Below are 17,183 nucleotides of genomic sequence, written 5' to 3'. Positions count from 1 at the left end.
GGGCAGGAGACTTCTTTGTCATGGGGGCCACCCTGTGCCCTGTAGGATGTTGAGCAGCACCTCTGGCCTTTATTCACTAGACACCAGAAACAAACACCCAGTGTGGCAACCAAAAATGCGTCCAGACATTGCCCAATGTCCCCAGAGGGGGCAGAATCACCCCCCCACCCCCAATTGAGAACTGCTCGTGGAGAGCGACCCTATAATTGACCTTCAAACAGTAACAACTTTAAGACTGAAAGGAGGTGCTATCGAATTACACCCAGACACCCATCAGAGGTAACACGAGACATACAATCCCATGACACCCCCTCCCTGTAAAACATCTCAGAGAACAAAACCCAGGCCACCGGAAGCTGACCGTGAACACCTACAGCCACCCTTCTCTTTTCTGCTTGTGCTTTTGCTCCTAACCAGAATACTTCAGCCCCAAAATAAGCTATTACTAAGCACAAGAACAGATGGACATATCACCTGCCCATCTTTTCCAACCACCTACCACTGTTTCATTCTGACAAATGGAAACTGTCATTAATTCGGAGGAACAGCAATGAATTGCTTCTGATCCCCCAGGCAGGACCAGAGAAGCCTGATTAGAGAAACCTAGGAGGAATTTATTCCAATAGGATGGGCTGCATAGCTAATAAATGACAAAGCTGGGATTTTAATCCAGAAACCTATTACCCTATTTCCTGTCTCTACAATCCTAACTGCTTCATATATATGGCCTCGGCAGTGTGGACTTCTTGGCGGCTACAAAGAATAAAGAAAACTTATTGACATCGGAATATGGTCATAACATCCTATAATCCTATAACCCACCATATTCAAACTAACTACAAATATATATGTTTGTTTATATATATATATGTTAGTAACTAACATATATAACACATATATATGTATATGTTATATGTATATATTATATATTATATATTATATATATATAAACAAGAGATATTCATTTTCTCACAGTTCTGGAGGCTAGCAGTCTGAGATCAAGGCATTGGCAGGGTTGGTATCTTCTGAGATCTCTCTCTCTGGCAGATGGCCACCTTCTCCCTGTGTCTTCACATGGTCTTTTTTCTGAGTGTACATCCCTGGTCTCTCTTTGTGCGTGCAGATTTCTTCTTCTTCACTCTTCAATCCAGGTCAGCTTTCACCTCCTCCATGAGGCCTCCCAGGACTGCCCACTTCCATCACAGCACCAAAGTCAGGCCCTCTCTCCTCTGGCCCTATCTTTATAAAGGCCCTGTTTTCAAACACAGTCACATTCTCAAGTACTATGGGTTCAGACTTCAACTTAATTTGGGGGGGGGGGGACACGATTTGGCGCATAACACTATCCTACTGATATATGTCATGTGTATGTCCTTCTAATATATAATAGAATTATAAATACACGATATAAATATAGCCTGTACACATATATTTTTTAGTCTATTAAAGTATGTTAAATTGGGGCACCTGGGCGACTCAGTCGGTTGAGTGTCCGACTCTTGATTTCGACTCAGGTCAGGATCTCAGGGTCGTAAAATAGAGCCCTGTGTCAGGCTCTGAACTGGTCATGGAGTCTGCTTAAGATTGCCTCTCTCCTTCTGCCCACCCCCCCAAATAAAAAAAAAATAAAGTATGTTAAATTATGGCTTTCCTTTGCTTAAACTCCCTTAAAATAAAAGCAAAAGTCCTCCTCAAGATTCATAAAGCCCTGCAGGATCTGCCCCCATCACATCCCTGCCCTCACCTCCTCCCACTCATGCACACACACACTTCTTCAGCCACACTGGCCTCCTCCCTGTTCTCTGAACCAGCTAGGCACGTTCAAGTCTCAGGACTTTGTCCCTGTTATATCAGATCTACCTAGAGCATTCTTCTATGTGGCCATGTGGCCCCCCCTCCCTTCACACTGCTGTCTGAAATCTGTCTGAAATAGCATCCTCCAAGTCTCTCTGTCCTCCCCTTACCGAACTTAATTTTCTCCCTAGGACCGATCGTTTCCTGACATACACTTTTACTGATTTGTTTATATTTGTTTGTCTCTCTCCTGCACCAGAAAGATCTGTAAGAGCAGAAATGGTTTCTTTGTTCCCCACTGTATCCCCAGAATACTGTCTGGACCCTAGTAGGCATTCCATCAAAAAAAAAAAAAAAAAGTTGAATAAATGAATAGATAGATAGGGGTAGTGGCCTAAATTTCTACACACATTATTTTTTTCTAGATCTGGTTTACATACATAATATATGGGAGAAGATGATCACATTCATACGTACATACAAAGAGATAGCCATACATGTAACCCACCTGTTAATGGATTTCTTTAAGTCCAGTCTCAACATTATGCTTCATTTGATGCAAAGCCAATCCTAAAAGTCTTGAAAAATAAATCAGCCTTTCCAGAAGTCTCTTCAGGAAGTGGAATGACATCACAGAAAACTTACCTAACTCCCTAAGCTTCCTCTTCAAGGCTGACCCTTCTGGCTCCTCTCCTCCTCCCTCGAAATTCCATCTGCCTCTTCTTTGCCCTCCTCCCATCTTATTTGATGCATTTTCTCCTAAGGCTACAGCCATGTCCTTTCTGATGCAAATCAGCGTAACCTCTCTTGGTTTGTCCAGTTCTCTTCCCCCCAGGTTTTACCCCCTTCAATACAAAAAAGGGTTCAAGACCACAAACACACTGTCTGTCTCAGAGGTGAGAAAGGGAGAGACGGTGAGAATCTCTATTTCATTCGACCCTCGTATAGGTGACTACGCGTGCGTATGTATACTTGTGTGTACATCATGCGTGCGAGCATGGTAGGTGTGGGAAAGGACTGATGGCACTTTTAAAGACCCCCCCCATTTTTCTGTTTTCTCAGGTCCCACGGCAATTGCCTTTATTTCTTATTCTTCTCTTGGAACCCTCATAAACGCAACATTTTTTGAAGAGGCAAATGAGAAAGACCGAGTTTACCTGAACTCCCAGGTAGTGAGTGCTGCTATTGGACCCCAAAGGAACATATCTCTCTCCAAGTCTGTGATTCTGAGTTTTCAGCATGTGAAGGTGGGTCAGAGCTGCATTTGAACTTGCTTAGGTTTCTTGGAGGTAGAGCGAACAATGTGCGTGCACCCTCGCCAGTCAGTGCCTCTGGGCTGTGCTGTCCAATCAATACCTTAGCCGGGAGCCTCGTGTAGCAAATGAGCATTTGAAACTTGGTGCATCTGAATTGAGAATTTGAAGACTTAGTCTGAATTGAGAATTTGAAGACTTAGTATTTCTGGATTTAGACTTGGTAGTTCCAGATTTTGAAGCCCTCATAAGAAAAAAAGCATGCAAAATATCTCATTAATAACTTTCTAAGGGGCACTTGTGTGGCTCAGTCAGTTAAGCATCTGCCTTCGGCTCAAGTCATGATCTCAGGGTCCTGGAATTGAGCCCCATGTCAGGCTCCCTGTTCAGCAGGGAGTCTGCTTCTCCCTCTACCTCTGTCCCTTCCCCCCTGCTCATGCTCTCTCTCTCTCTCTCAAATAAATAAATAAAATCTTTGAAAAAATAAATAAAATATTTTTAAGAAAAATAATATTTATATTGATTGCATATATTGATTTATATTGACATACTAAAAGATACTGTTTTGAATATAGTGGGTTAAATAAAATGTATTATTAAAATTAATTTGAAATGTTTCTTTAGCTTTTTTAATATGGCTAGCCAAAAATTTCAAATTACACAAGTAGCTCACATGATATTTCTCTTGGGCAGCATGATTCTAGTGCATGGGATTATTTTAGTTGGAGGTACCTCCAATTTTATTCTGTGAAATTTGAACTGAGACATGGTATTCATTTCCACACGAAAGCCTGGCATTAATTATTAGACTACATAACTTCATCGGAAAATAAATTTTATTTAATTCATTCCCTTTTCCCCTTCTCTGCCCAAACTCTTAAAGACAGGAAGGTCAGTAGCCAGACCCAGATGTAATAAAATTCATCTGTTCCCTTGCCTTTCAGCTTTGTCATGAAAGTAAGAGTTGAAAGAAATCCTGCCATTTGCAACAACATGGATGAATCTTGAGGGTATTATGCTAAGTGAAATAAGTCAGGCAGAGAAAGACAGATACTGTATGGTCTTACTTATATGTAGAATTTCAAAAAGCCAAACTCATAGACACAGGTATTTTTGGTTATGGGGGGGGACGGTTGGGAGAGAAAAAGTGCAGAAGGTCAAAGGTACAAACTTCCAGTTACAAGTAGAATAAGTTCCGGGGATTTAATTAACTAGAGCATGATAGCTCTAGTTAAGAATACTATATTGCATACCTGAAAGTTGCTGAGAGAGTAGATTTTAAGTTGTCGCCACAAAATAAAAATTGTAACTACATGAGGTGATGGATATTAACTAACTTCATTTTGCAATATATGTATATGTCAAAAATTTATGTTATATACCTTACACTTACATAATTTATATGTCAGTCATATCTCAATAAAGCTGGAAAAAATAGATAAAATTCTTTTTTAATTTTAAACAAAATAAGAATGGGGGGAGTAGGAAATGTAGGATTTCTCTATCGGATGCATAAAACCTAAGTATGAAATTTTTCATATATGGCATGGGGCAGTGGGAGTGGAGCAAGAAATCTGGAGATGGTCTAGTGGATTATCAAAGGAGATACAGCCCCCCAACGGGAGAATGTGTGACTCATCTTCTTGGCCCCATGAAGTGATGCTCTGGAAACCCTTGGGACAAAAAGAAGAGGTTGAAGGCTAATTCTATTCTCTCCCTCTTCATTTCTTCCCTAAACTTCCCCTGTCGTTGCGTGAGCAATTTTTGTGTTGTAAGGGGTCAGGGACAGAATTGGTGTCTTAGAGAGTGTTTAGGAGAAAACTCTGTATGAGCCACAGACTTTTTTATTTATTTACTGTTTTGTTTTGTTTTTTGTCTGACTTCCATGGTGGGGGATAAAATCCTGAAACCAGTGACATCCTGTAAAATTCTGGCTCCCAGAGGGCCTTGATCTTGTTTTATGGTATGTGGAACCCCAACAGAGCTGGGACTACGGGAGCAGGTGTCCTGGCACCCATTCTCTTCACTTAAAATAGAAATCACCTGAGTCACTTCTAAGCTGCGTATCTCCTCGCTTGCCACCCCGGTGTAGACGGACATTCTGAGAGTTGTCCCTCCCAAGGAAGAACATGATGAGCCCTTTCTACTTTCAGAGGAAGCCCAATAAAGGGAAGGCCTTCTGCGTGTACTGGAAGAGCACGGGGGGCCACGGCCAGTGGTCCAGGGACGGCTGTTTCCTGATCCAAGTGAACAAAAGTCACACCATATGCAACTCCACCCACCTGTCCAGTTTCGCTGTCCTCATGGCCTTAACCAGCCAGGTACAATGTATACATTTAATTCCTCCAGCTAATCCTGTGTGAGCTCCTGCTGGATAAGTACTCTTTTAAAAAAGGGGGGGAAACACAAGGGACTAGAGTGAGGGATTGCAGAAAGCATGCTGCTTTCCATAGAAAGGTCAGGGTGGCCTCTGTAAGAATTAAGCATTTGAGCTGCAATCTGAGTACTGAGTCAGTAGTGCTGCAACATGGGTGAGCCTCGAAAACATCGCGCTGAATGAAAGACGTCAGAGCCGAAGGGCTACCTGTTGTATGATTCCACTTATATGAAATGTCCAGAATAAGCAAACCCAGAGAGTCAGAAAGTAGATTACTGGTTGCCAGGGACTGGGGGAGGAAGAAATGGGCGTAAGTGCTTAATGGACATGGGATTGCTGTATGATGTTCCCTTGCATGGCTGTACTACAATTTACTTATCCGTTCTACAGTTAATGTGCATCTAGGTTGTTTCCCACGGGGGGCTATTAAAAGCAATGCTACAGGTGGATGGGGATCAGCTAGATGGGGGATGGGTATTAAGGAGGGCACTTGTTATGATGAGCACTGGGTGTTGTATGTAAGTGATGAATCTTCTACTCCTAACACCAATATTATACAGTATGTCAACTAACTAGAATTTGATTAAAAATTTGAAAGGAAAAAAAAAGCAATGCTACTTTTCTGGGATGAGGCTTAGAAAATCCCATGTGGGACCCCCCAGGGTGACAAGAAAGCAACATTCTCCAGATGGCGTAGCTACCAGATTGTGAAGCCTCTGTTATCATGGGTTTCTGAGTGACTGTGTGGAGCAGAGTATATTTCCATCTGTACAAAATTTAGAAACAGACACAACTAAGCCATATTCTCAGGGGTTGCATACTTCAGTGGTGAAACTACAAAGATAGGCAGGAACTGCTTATCATAAAAGGACCCTGGTTACCTCTGAGGAAAAAGGTGGTTTGCAATTGGAAAGAGCTTCTGGGATAATGTCTACAAACTAATGATCTTACAAATCATTTAATAATTCTTAATCATGTGATACATTTATGTGTATGCTCTTTTCTGTATGTGTGTTATATTTCACAATTTTTTAAGGTTAGAAAAGCAAAGGATTAAAAAGTTCTATAAAGTGATATTGAAACAAGTGAAAATCTGCATATCCTTATAAGGGATGGCAACTATCATTTCCTACTTGTGAGTCTTACTCAGTCTGTGTGGCTCACCAGATTCCTGGCTCCTGTCTTTAAGGAGATGAGTCGCCAAGAGCTGAATTACACAGATGTCTTAGTTTGGGATCTCCTAAAGGCAGATCCTGAGACAAAAATTTGAAGGCGAGTAGTTTCTCTGGGAGGTGACCCCAAGACACATCAGTAGGACAATAAGGAAGTAAGACAGAGAAGAGTAGGCAGCCAGTAAAGGATGTGTTAAAGAGAAAGTTACCCCCATGGACAACTGGGACTCAATCCCATTGGTTACTTCTGGGAGATATCACAGAACATGCATCTCAGAGCCTTCCCACATAAAGGTGAGGGAGCTGAGGTATTTATCCACCAATGCCATTACTTTTATTGCTTGAGGGCAGCTTTCAAGGGGCATTAACATCCTGGTATTTTGTGACTCCTTCTGGCATGTCCAAGCATGTTCGTGTGTCAGGAGAAATACTCTCAGGCAGGGTCACTGGATTTCACAGAAAGCAGCCAAAGGGCAGATACCAATGAGTGTGAAGAGGTTAATAGCCTCTGCTACACGGGGCTTCCTGCAGCTCTTGGGTGCAAGACTTAGCCTAGCATATTCCTTCATTTCGAGGTGAGTCTGCTGTACAACATAGAGCCTATAGTTAATACAGAATTGTGGACTTAAAAACTTATTAAGAGAGTAGCTCTCATGTTGTTTCTTATCACAGAAGGAAAAAAGCAAAGAGACACAAGATCTTGGAGGTGATGGATACCTTTATTACCTTGATTGTGGTGATGGCATCATAGATATGTGCTTATGTCCAAACTCATCAAAATGTGTGCATTGAATTAGCATACTATTTTGTATATTAGGTATCCCTCAATAAAGCTGGGGGGGAAAGACTTAGTCTGACAGATACTTCTTACACTCTCTGTCATCTGGAGTCATGCCTGTGTTTGGGATGCCCCATTCCAAGGGGGAGGGGGATTAATCCTGGAGACTGACCATGATGTCCTCTTTGCTGGGTCCCAGGAGAAGGATCCCGTGCTGGGTGTGATCACCTATGTGGGGCTGAGCATCTCTCTGCTGTGCCTCCTCCTGGCAGCCCTCACCTTCCTGCTGTGCAAAACCATCCAGAACACCAGCACCTCGATCCACCTGCAGCTCTCAATCTCCCTCTTCCTGGCCCAGTTGCTCTTCCTCACGGCCATCAACCGGACCGAGATCAAGGTACTGACAATGTCACAGAGGAGCCCCTGCCCTGTCCCAGGGGTGCTCAGTTCATGGAGCTGTGCTGCAATGATACCTTAATAAACTGGGCTTGGGTTCTGGGGAGGGTAGAGGGGTAAGTAGTCTATTTCACACTGACTAATGAACTAGAAGACAAACCCTCTCCTGACAACTCAACCATCTACATGAGAGTTCTCTCCAATGGCAAAGTATGGTACAGGTCCTGGGGCCACCCTCCTCCCTGATAGTCCCTCCTGGTGACATCTTTCTCCTCCCCCAGGTGCTGTGTGCCATCATTGCGGGTGCCCTACACTATCTCTACCTGGCGTCCTTCACCTGGATGCTGCTGGAGGGTCTGAATCTCTTCCTCACTGCACGCAACCTGACAGTGGTCAACTACTCCAGTGTGAGCAAGTTCATGAAGAAGTTCATGTTCCCCGTGGGCTATGGAGTCCCAGCTATAATTGTGGCCATTTCTGCTGTGATCAAGTCTGACCTTTATGGAACACCTGATCGGTGAGCTCAACTCTCACCCTATGCTGTGGACAGTTTTAAGGGCAGTGTTAACGATGATGATTGGGATATCGACGTCGAAACCACTCTCCTTTCCCCTCGGTTGTAACAGCTCTAACCTCTTTCCCGGTGAGGCGAGAAAGATGACAGTAAAAGTGTGGAAGGTTTGGGGTGCTTGGGTGGCTCAGTCTGTTAAGCATCTGCCTTCAGCTCAGGTCATGATCCCAGGGTCCTGGGATCAAGTCCCATGTCGGGGGTCCCTGCTCAGCGGGGAGTCTGTTTCTTCCTCTCCCTCTGCCCCTCCCCCTGCTCATGTTCTCTCTCTCACTCTCAAATAAATAAATAAAATCTTAAAAAAAAAAAAAAAGAGTGTGGAAGGTTCTGGAAAGAAGGCATTTTGTGGTTAGGTCCCAGTTTCATCCTTCCCATAATTTGGGACCTTGAGTCCTCAAGTCTCAGTGCCCCCATTAGCGAAACAGGGATAACAGTTGTCCCTATGGTCCCACCCTCATGATGCTGGTCTAAAACTTCAGCAGGACTGTGCTTGTAAAATGTTTAGTGTAGCATTAACACATGGTAGTGAACAATCAAAGCCTTCATTTTCATCCACTGACATTTTCAGGAGATGTTGGCAAAGCATCGGGAAAAGTGTTCATTTCATGTGCTTTCTCTGATCTCTCTTTGTGCCCCTTTTCCCATTGTTCCCAGCTGCTGGCTCAACCTGGACCAGGGATTCATCTGGAGTTTCCTTGGCCCTGTCTGTGCCATTATCTGTGTGAGTTTGTGGCTCCAGGGTTCCCGACCGAAGAAGAAGCACTGGGCATGCTGGGTGCAAGACAGCATAAGGGGCATACATTTTCTCCGCTGTATGAATTGATTTTTCCACCTGCTACCAATTCAATCCCACGTGCAGGGAGGTGGGAATTGTGTGCAATTTACAGCGGACACGGTGCATTATTTTAACTTGCGTTCTGCATGATCTGTGTCATTCCTGCAGGTGAATTTAGTTCTTTTTCTCCTGGTCCTTTGGATTTTAAAAAGGAAACTTTCCTCTCTCAACAGTGAAGTGTCAACCATCCAGAATATAAGGTAAGGTGGGGTAAATGGTATTTTCTGACCCCCTCTTTTCTCTACTTATGCCCCATTGGTCCCTCCTACACATCCACACACACATACGCCCCACAAACAAGTTCCAGGAGCTAGCAAACCCAGTGTCACAGTTAATGAGAGCCTGTATTAGCTGTAGTATGGGCTAAGCTTCAGTGACAAAAAGACCCTAAGAAAGGAGTGAAATAGAAGTTTATTTCATTCGCATGTCACAGTCCAAAGGTGAGCAGTCCAGGGCTAGTGGGGAATCTCAGCTCCACAAAGTAATCCAGAGACCTGAGTCCTTTCTAGTTTGTTGCTCCATATTCCCCAGGATGTTTCCTTGCCAGTATCCCATCCATGGGAAGAAGCTGCATGTTCCACATTTGCCCGTATCTCAAGGGCTAGACCTTGATCACACAGTGACACCTACCTTCAAGGCAGGCCGGGAAATGTAGTCCTAACTGGGTAGCCATGTGTCCTTGATAAAACTCAAAAAAGGAAGGATCCAGCACTAAAATGAAAAAGAGGAGAATGGGGGAAAAAAACAGCCATTTCTGCCACATAACACAGATGCAATAGGTTTGGGAAGGATTTCTATTAAAATATATTTTGTATGATATTATTTCACAACATTTTGGACGATGAGGACTTTTTCATTTGCAGCATCCATTTTATGTGAACATGTAATTTGTTGTTGATTTCATTGTAATCACAAAAATAGTGCATTTGTTCAAAAATTTTTCAAAAGTTTTTAAAATATATAAAGTAAAATCTGAAAGCAGCTAACTCCTCCCCTTCTTTTCTCCTTCCACTTCTCAGGGAAGCCAGAGTACAACAAAGTGTATGATATGTATAATATTTTCCCCAGACCTTTTCCTGGGCTGTGCATGTTCTGTAGAACAGACAGGCATGCACCCAGTAGCATCACGCTACGCAAATTGTTCCCCAACTAGCTTTTCTCACTTATGTATTACTATATTTTCTAATTAGGGATATATAGATACGTAAGTAAGGTGACCTTACATCCTCGTTTGCCTGGGATGTTCCCAGTTATGCCTGTTGACCCATTGTAATTGTTAATTAGCACCACATCTGCCTCAAAAGCCTCCCTGTCTGGATAATAAATTATATGACACTTCATCTATAAATGATATAATGAGAGAGATAAAGAGCACCCAGTTTTAGAATGCTTTATATATGTACTAATTTTGTTTTACATACTTTCCTAAATACTTTACATATGTTAAAGTCCCATTTAATCTTGGCAGCAACTGTGTGAAATAGGGTTATTATAAAGATGAGGGAACTGAGTTATTGAAAGGTAAAGTAACCTGTCCAAGGTCACATGCCAATTAGTTCTGCCTTGGGTTTAAACCCAGCCAGAGTAGCTCCAGAGTCCTCACCATTAATAACCACACAATAGGGTATCCATGTCCATTATTAGCTTTTTCACATCATTGTGTATGACTCCCTTCAGGATGCTGACACTCAAAACGACAGCTCAGCTCTTCATCCTGGGCTGCACATGGTTCCTGGGCATCCTGCAGGTGGGTCCAGCTGCCCATGTCATGGCTTACCTCTTCACCATCATCAACAGCCTGCAGGGCTTCTTCATCTTCTTGGTGTATTGCCTCCTCAGCCAGCAGGTAAACAACGACCCCTTTTGTTATTGTCATAAAGATAAATATTTGGAGGTATATACGTTAATGAACATTTAAATCTATGTTCTCTAAATTTTCATATGAGCTGTGAGCCATGTGTAAACACTATCCATATCTTCTCTACTTTAAGATGTTATCGATTGTAAGATACATCAATTTATTAACAGCTTTCAGAAAGTAAATAATTGCTACATCAAGGAAATATGTTTTTCATCAGCTTTCCCATTTTTAATAGTCAGCTATTGCTGGGTAACAAACAACCTAAAAAAATCTCAGTAGCCTAAACACAAATATTTACTTTTCTCATTCTCAAGTCTGAAGGATGATTGAAGTTCAGCTGATCTTGTCTGGATTCAGCTTGGCTTGGCTCCAGGATGCAGATCATGTTCAGGTCTGCTCCTTGTGACTCATCCTGAGGTTTGGCAGAAAGGGAGCGGCAACCTAGGATATGTTCTTCTCATGACAGTAGCTAAATCACAAGAAAACAAGCCCGACTGGGCAAGGCCATTTCAAGCCTTGTGGTCCTGCTTGCATCACTTCCACTGACGTTCCATTGGCCAAGGAAAGTCATATGCCCAAGCCCAAAGTCAAGGGAAAAGAACCCTCCACCCATCATGAGGCTAAGTATTACACCATGAGCGTGTACTATGACAGAGGAGTGAATAATTGAAATCCATAATGCAATCTGCCACACCACTTAAATACCTGAATTCTTAAACATATTTCCATGTGAGGGTATAGTCTCCATACTAATATGTTTTAATAGCTCTATGATGGCATTACATAATAAGTTAATTTTTCCAACATGTTATTATGAACATTTTCAAGCATACAAAAAAGTTAAAAGAATTAGGCAATGAACATATATAAGCCAATCACTTCGATTACCTTTGTAATTATTTGTGTTATCACATGTCTATCCACATATCCATTCTCCACTGCTAAGTCCCTAGTAACCACTATTCTACTTTCTGGCTCAACTAATTTGACTCTTACAGGGATCTCATATATGTGGAATCAGACATGATTTGTCCTTTTGTGTCTGGCTTCTTTCACTCAGCATGATGTCTTCATGGTTCATCCATGTTGTAGCCTGTGTCGGAACTTCCTTCCTTTCTAGGGCTCCATAAATAATATTCCATATACATATATACCACATGTTGTAGGGAAACTCTTTTTAATAATGTTTTTATTCTCTTCCTGACTCACTGGTTTTCTCTTCACCAATGTTAACAAAAACTTTCCAGTATTTTCTTTGATATTCCAGGTCCGAAAGTGGTTTGGAGAGATCATGAAATCTAAATCTGAGTCTGAGACTTATACACTTTCCACCAAGTTTGGCGCTGACTCAAAACCCAGTGAAGTAAGAGAGCTTGTGACTTGCTCTAATGCTTCCCCCCCTAACACACCAATCCCCTCTCCCCGTCTTAGTATGAGCTCCCTTGCCCAGCAGGAATGGCAAAGAGCTCTTCCTGATGACCTGGCTTGCATTTCCCATTCTCACTATATTGTTCCTCAGTGACTCTTCCCTGATCACTGATAGTGCTTAAGCTAGCTTGTGTATATATTCTTGTCATACAAAGGAATAGGGGTAAGACATATCACCAGCACCACTACCATCTAAAGTAGAATATTTTGGGGGGTAGACTTACAATCACCAACATAGCAGAGTGGTCACCATCCTCTGAAATCCTGCTGTCCTGTGGAGAGGTGAATGTAAGCCCAGTGGGATTAGTAGATACCATGGAAAAGAGAGGGACTCCACCCTAGATGTTCTACATAATTATAAGGGAGGGGTACATGGAATAATGGGAACTGCCTGGGAAAGGAAATGGTCCTGTTAGTAAGAAGACCTCTGTGGAACTCAGTGGCTGGTATCCACCCATTCTTCCATTGATTTAACTCAGGCTCAATGCACTACCTTGTACCTCTCTATAGTTTTCCTTTATTTGTCTTTTTGGAGAAATTAGAGAATTATTGAGTCACTAAAAACACATCTCTCCCTATTTGGAGGGCAGAAAGGAGAATTCATTCTAAATCTTTCAAAAAGGACCAAAAGGAAAACAGGACCAGGAAAAAAGGTTTAGGGCATGTCAAGTGATCAGAAAAAAATTTTATGAATATTAGGTTTAATCATGCCCAATAAAAGTAAAATTGTAAAAGGTGCTGGCTGCTAACTGTGACCTTTGAAAGACTTCCCAGATAATCCAAAATAATTTCCAAAGTTTCCCGCACTCCAATAACTGGAGATATTTTATTATCATTACTTAACATTGTGGAAGTTGAATAAGATGATCGTATCTTTGAAAGGGGGCTATATATATTAGTTACCTGTAAGAAATACATTCACTTTAATTTTTTTGTATTTGTATCTGATTTTATGTTTTTATTATGTTCAGTTAGCCACTGTGTAGTACATCATTAGTTTTTGATGTAGTGTTCAATGATTCATTAGTTGTGTATAACATTTACAATTTTAATTAAAATAATTTCTTAAGCTTTTATTTTTCTAGGCACAGGATATGATTAAAAAGCTAAAAAAAAAAAAAAAATCCCTTCACTTTCCATGGACAAATTTGCCCTTGGGTTAAATTTCTAGCTCTGTTCCCTAGAAACTTGTTAACATTGAAAGGCCAGCTGTGTAACCAGGCAATATTGTTTGTAAAAAGTCATGTTTGACTGGGCAGGGAGTTCTGTGAATGAACCATAAATAGTAGGAGGGGAATGATAGCTTTGGACTTCCTGCATACAATGACTCATTACTCAACCAGGCCAGGAAATTCTATCCTCATGGGCTGCTGTAGAGGTATTGGTTTTCTTGTGGGACTTGGGGCTTTTAAACCATCCTGTAACATATGGGTGGTAAAAACTATATTTGTTGAGTTCTACAATGTGTCAAGGTACTGTAGTAGGTAATGGACCTACAAAAGGAATAAGACCAACACAGTCTCTGCTTTCATGGGGCTTAGAGTCTAGCCTTTCTTCATAGACACAAATTAACTTAAATTCTGGAGCAGGCTACTATGTCTTAAATTTTTTCAAAAAAAAAAACAAAGAATTCTTCATATGGGATTTTTGAGAAGTCCTCCCATATAAGCTGCAGAAGGCCACACCTGACGTAGGATTCCAAAATGCTAGATTGTGTCATCCTTGCATGCTGGATGGAGCTCTTGTCACTAGGGACTTACTAACAAGCTCTGAACAAGCCATAATAACCCACTTTTTGACCAGTCTGATCCAGTTCAGATGCCATATTAATCCTCCAGATGACTTCAAGATCATTACCATCTAATTATAATAACAAAAAACATAACTACCTGCAACATGACAGATCCCTCTGTGCCCATTTAAGGGAAGAACAGAGGTGGCACTCTAATCCTAGAAGCCTCCTCCCCCTTCCTTGAAACACCCCACCCCAGGTCAGCTTGCTTACCAGTCCCTTAATTACCCTAACCCCATAAAACCCTAACAATGACCTAATCGGGGAGAAGGTGCCTTTAGAACATGAGCTCCCCTTCTCTGTTCTCTGGCCATTGAATAAATCACCTCCTTGCCATCAAATACTGTTTTGTTATTTGGCTGTTCAGCAAATGGTATTGAGTAGGCAAAGAACCTACCACTTCCGTAACACTCTCTGCCTTTAATCCACTTCTGCTCTTTCTTTCTGTTTTGTTGGTGGTAGTGGTTTGTTTTGTTTCATCCTTACATCTACCTTTAATCTAAACATCTTTTGTGGGGGGATGTTTTTTCAGAGCAAGTGAAAATATTCAAACTAGAACATTCAACTCCACGTGGAAAGTCACACCCATGGATCTGGTTGGCATGGTGAACAACAAAGCTGAGGACAAGGGAAATCATTACAGATGTCATCCTTGGAGAGGAAAGGTTTAGCCTTTACTCCCTGAAATGTTTGTTCTGCATATTGGGCTCTCAATAAATGTGTGTTTCATTGGATTTCTCTTCACTATCATGTGTTCAGCCAGTGCTTGTCCCTGGATGCCCAAATAATGGCCTTTGCAAATACTCCCTTGATGTTTTGTAAAAAAGGTAGCCCCTTCCAAGGCCTTTCCTCACTTTCTTATACTCACTCATCCTGACCCTGCTCTTTAAACTCATCCAGTCCTTCAGACCATCAGCTTCTCCCAAACCATCAGCTTTACCTCCTTTCTTATCCAGGCTAAATCTCATGATCAACCATGTCAAGTGATTTTCTCCCATACTTTCAACACATTGCTCCCTTGTTCTGATTCTATAACTAGCTGGGAAAACCTCAATCCAGGACCAATCCAACAATGGTAGTACTGCAGATTGTCTGCTCAGCAGTCTTCACCAAATCATATGCTCCTTATTAATAGAACCTTCATTGTTTGCAGACTTGGGACAGCAATATGCTTGGACACATGGGGCCAGTTGAGATTGGTTTAAGCCCAGTTATTCTCAACTAGAAGTGATTCCCCCCACTGGGGACATCTGACAATGTCTGAAGACATTTTTTGTTGTCATGACTGGAGAAAGGCGGGGAATGCTACTGCCATCTATGTGGTAAAGGCTAGGAATGCTGCTAAACATCCTACAAGGCACAAGACAGCTCCCACATACACACCACAAAGGATTATCAATCCCCAAATGTCAGTAGTGCTGAGGTGGAGAAACCCTAGTCTAAACTAAGCATAATGATCGTATTCCTATTTGCTAGAGATTGTTTTAGGATGGGTGCATTTGGGCCAATTCTAGACAATGAGATATAAGAAACACCTACTGGAAAATACTTTTTCTCCTTGATAAAAACAAAACAAATTCAAGAAGAACCTGACCATTACTTCCTGTTTTTGGCTGTTATACAATAATGTGATGCTTAGAGAGAAGGTACCACATATACACTGAGGATGGAAGAGTGAAAAGATGAAAATAATCTGGGCTTTTATGACATTGTTGAGCTGCTGAACCAAACCTAGGACTTCCTCTTATGTGAGACAAATAAGCCCCTATTGTTAAGCCACTTCGGGTCAGGTAATGTTACTTGCAGTCCAAAGCATCCTTCCTTATGAACAGACCACATCTCTTAACCACTTTTCCATCAGGGCAGTGAGATCCCAGAATCACTCATCTTGGAGTCATTACAAATATATGCTTTCTGATCTAAACAAGACTCTCCATGTTACCTGGAACTTGCTCTTCTTATCCTGAATCAACTTCCCTTCATGGAAGGTTACAGTTTTTCACTTCCTTCCTCAATCCTCATCACCTTTCCCTTTATGTGAGGCAGAAGATCTTGTCTCCTACTTCACAGCGATAATAAACACCAGCTGATGGAAACTACCTTAACTTCCTGATATTCTTTACAAATACATCCACATCCATACCCACCCTTGCTTCCTTCCCTCATCAATGCCAATAGTCCCCTCCTCCATTCTTCTACAATGGCAAAGAGGTCCCTCCTCTTGTTTAAGGCTAATCCTTCCCTCTATGCTTTGCTCATCCCCTCCTGCCTGTTTGGGGACCTTTCTCCACTGATATCTCCTCTCTCTGTATTGAGTCTTCCACCTCTCTGACATCCTCTCTCCTGGTTCTTCCCCAGTGGTATTTAAATATGCTAAAAAGAGGTCAGGAAACTTTTTCTGCAAAAGGCTGAATAACAAATATTTTAGATTTTTCAGAATACGTGTGTGTGTGAGTGCCCCCTTAGAAATATAACAACAATGTCTAGCTCGCTGGCCATACAAAAACAGGCTGCACTCAGGATTTGACCCCCCCCTCCCCGCAAGGCATAGTTTGCTGGCCCCTGTGCTAAAGAAAGAGAAATGGTAGATGCAAGAAAATGGCCACTTGTACATTTCTCAATTCCTCTCTACCCCCTACACTAATACATCTACTCAGCAAAAGTCTGCTGGGACCAATGGCAGCTGGGTAAGGATGAGAGTGGTATCTCTGGGGAAATCCCCAAAGGAAAATCTGGGGTTGAAATGTCTCCCCCATGCACCAGGTGGCGAGTCCCAAGATAAGCTGAAGAGCACTCTAGGCTGAAGATCAGACACCATCTGTTCCAGGAAGAGTCTGGCCCACAGGGGTCCATGGACCTCCTGGGATAGGCCAGCAGCACTCCCGTGTGTGTGTGTGTGTGTGTGTGTGTGTGTGTGTGTGTGTGTGTG

General features: G+C 42.1%; 1 protein-coding gene across 1 annotated transcript in view; it reads left to right on the top strand.

Annotated features, from left to right (window-relative positions):
• The window catches only part of ADGRE3 (adhesion G protein-coupled receptor E3), a 38,096-nt gene extending 25,586 nt beyond the window's left edge, over positions 1-12,510 (top strand). Inside the window, exons 8-16 of the mRNA XM_032395966.1 lie at positions 2,857-3,041; positions 5,201-5,368; positions 7,574-7,771; positions 8,052-8,287; positions 8,993-9,059; positions 9,282-9,373; positions 10,851-11,019; positions 12,302-12,397; positions 12,466-12,510. Of these exons, the coding sequence (XP_032251857.1) occupies positions 2,857-3,041; positions 5,201-5,368; positions 7,574-7,771; positions 8,052-8,287; positions 8,993-9,059; positions 9,282-9,373; positions 10,851-11,019; positions 12,302-12,397; positions 12,466-12,510 (1,256 nt within the window). The remainder of the gene's footprint in view (positions 1-2,856; positions 3,042-5,200; positions 5,369-7,573; positions 7,772-8,051; positions 8,288-8,992; positions 9,060-9,281; positions 9,374-10,850; positions 11,020-12,301; positions 12,398-12,465) is intronic.
• Positions 12,511-17,183: the final 4,673 nt, after the last annotated feature.

The sequence above is a fragment of the Phoca vitulina genome, unplaced genomic scaffold, assembly GCF_004348235.1.
Source record: "Phoca vitulina isolate PV1807 unplaced genomic scaffold, GSC_HSeal_1.0 scaffold89, whole genome shotgun sequence".
NCBI classification, from domain to species: domain Eukaryota; kingdom Metazoa; phylum Chordata; class Mammalia; order Carnivora; family Phocidae; genus Phoca; species Phoca vitulina.
This window is presented reverse-complemented; position numbering and strand designations above follow the sequence as displayed.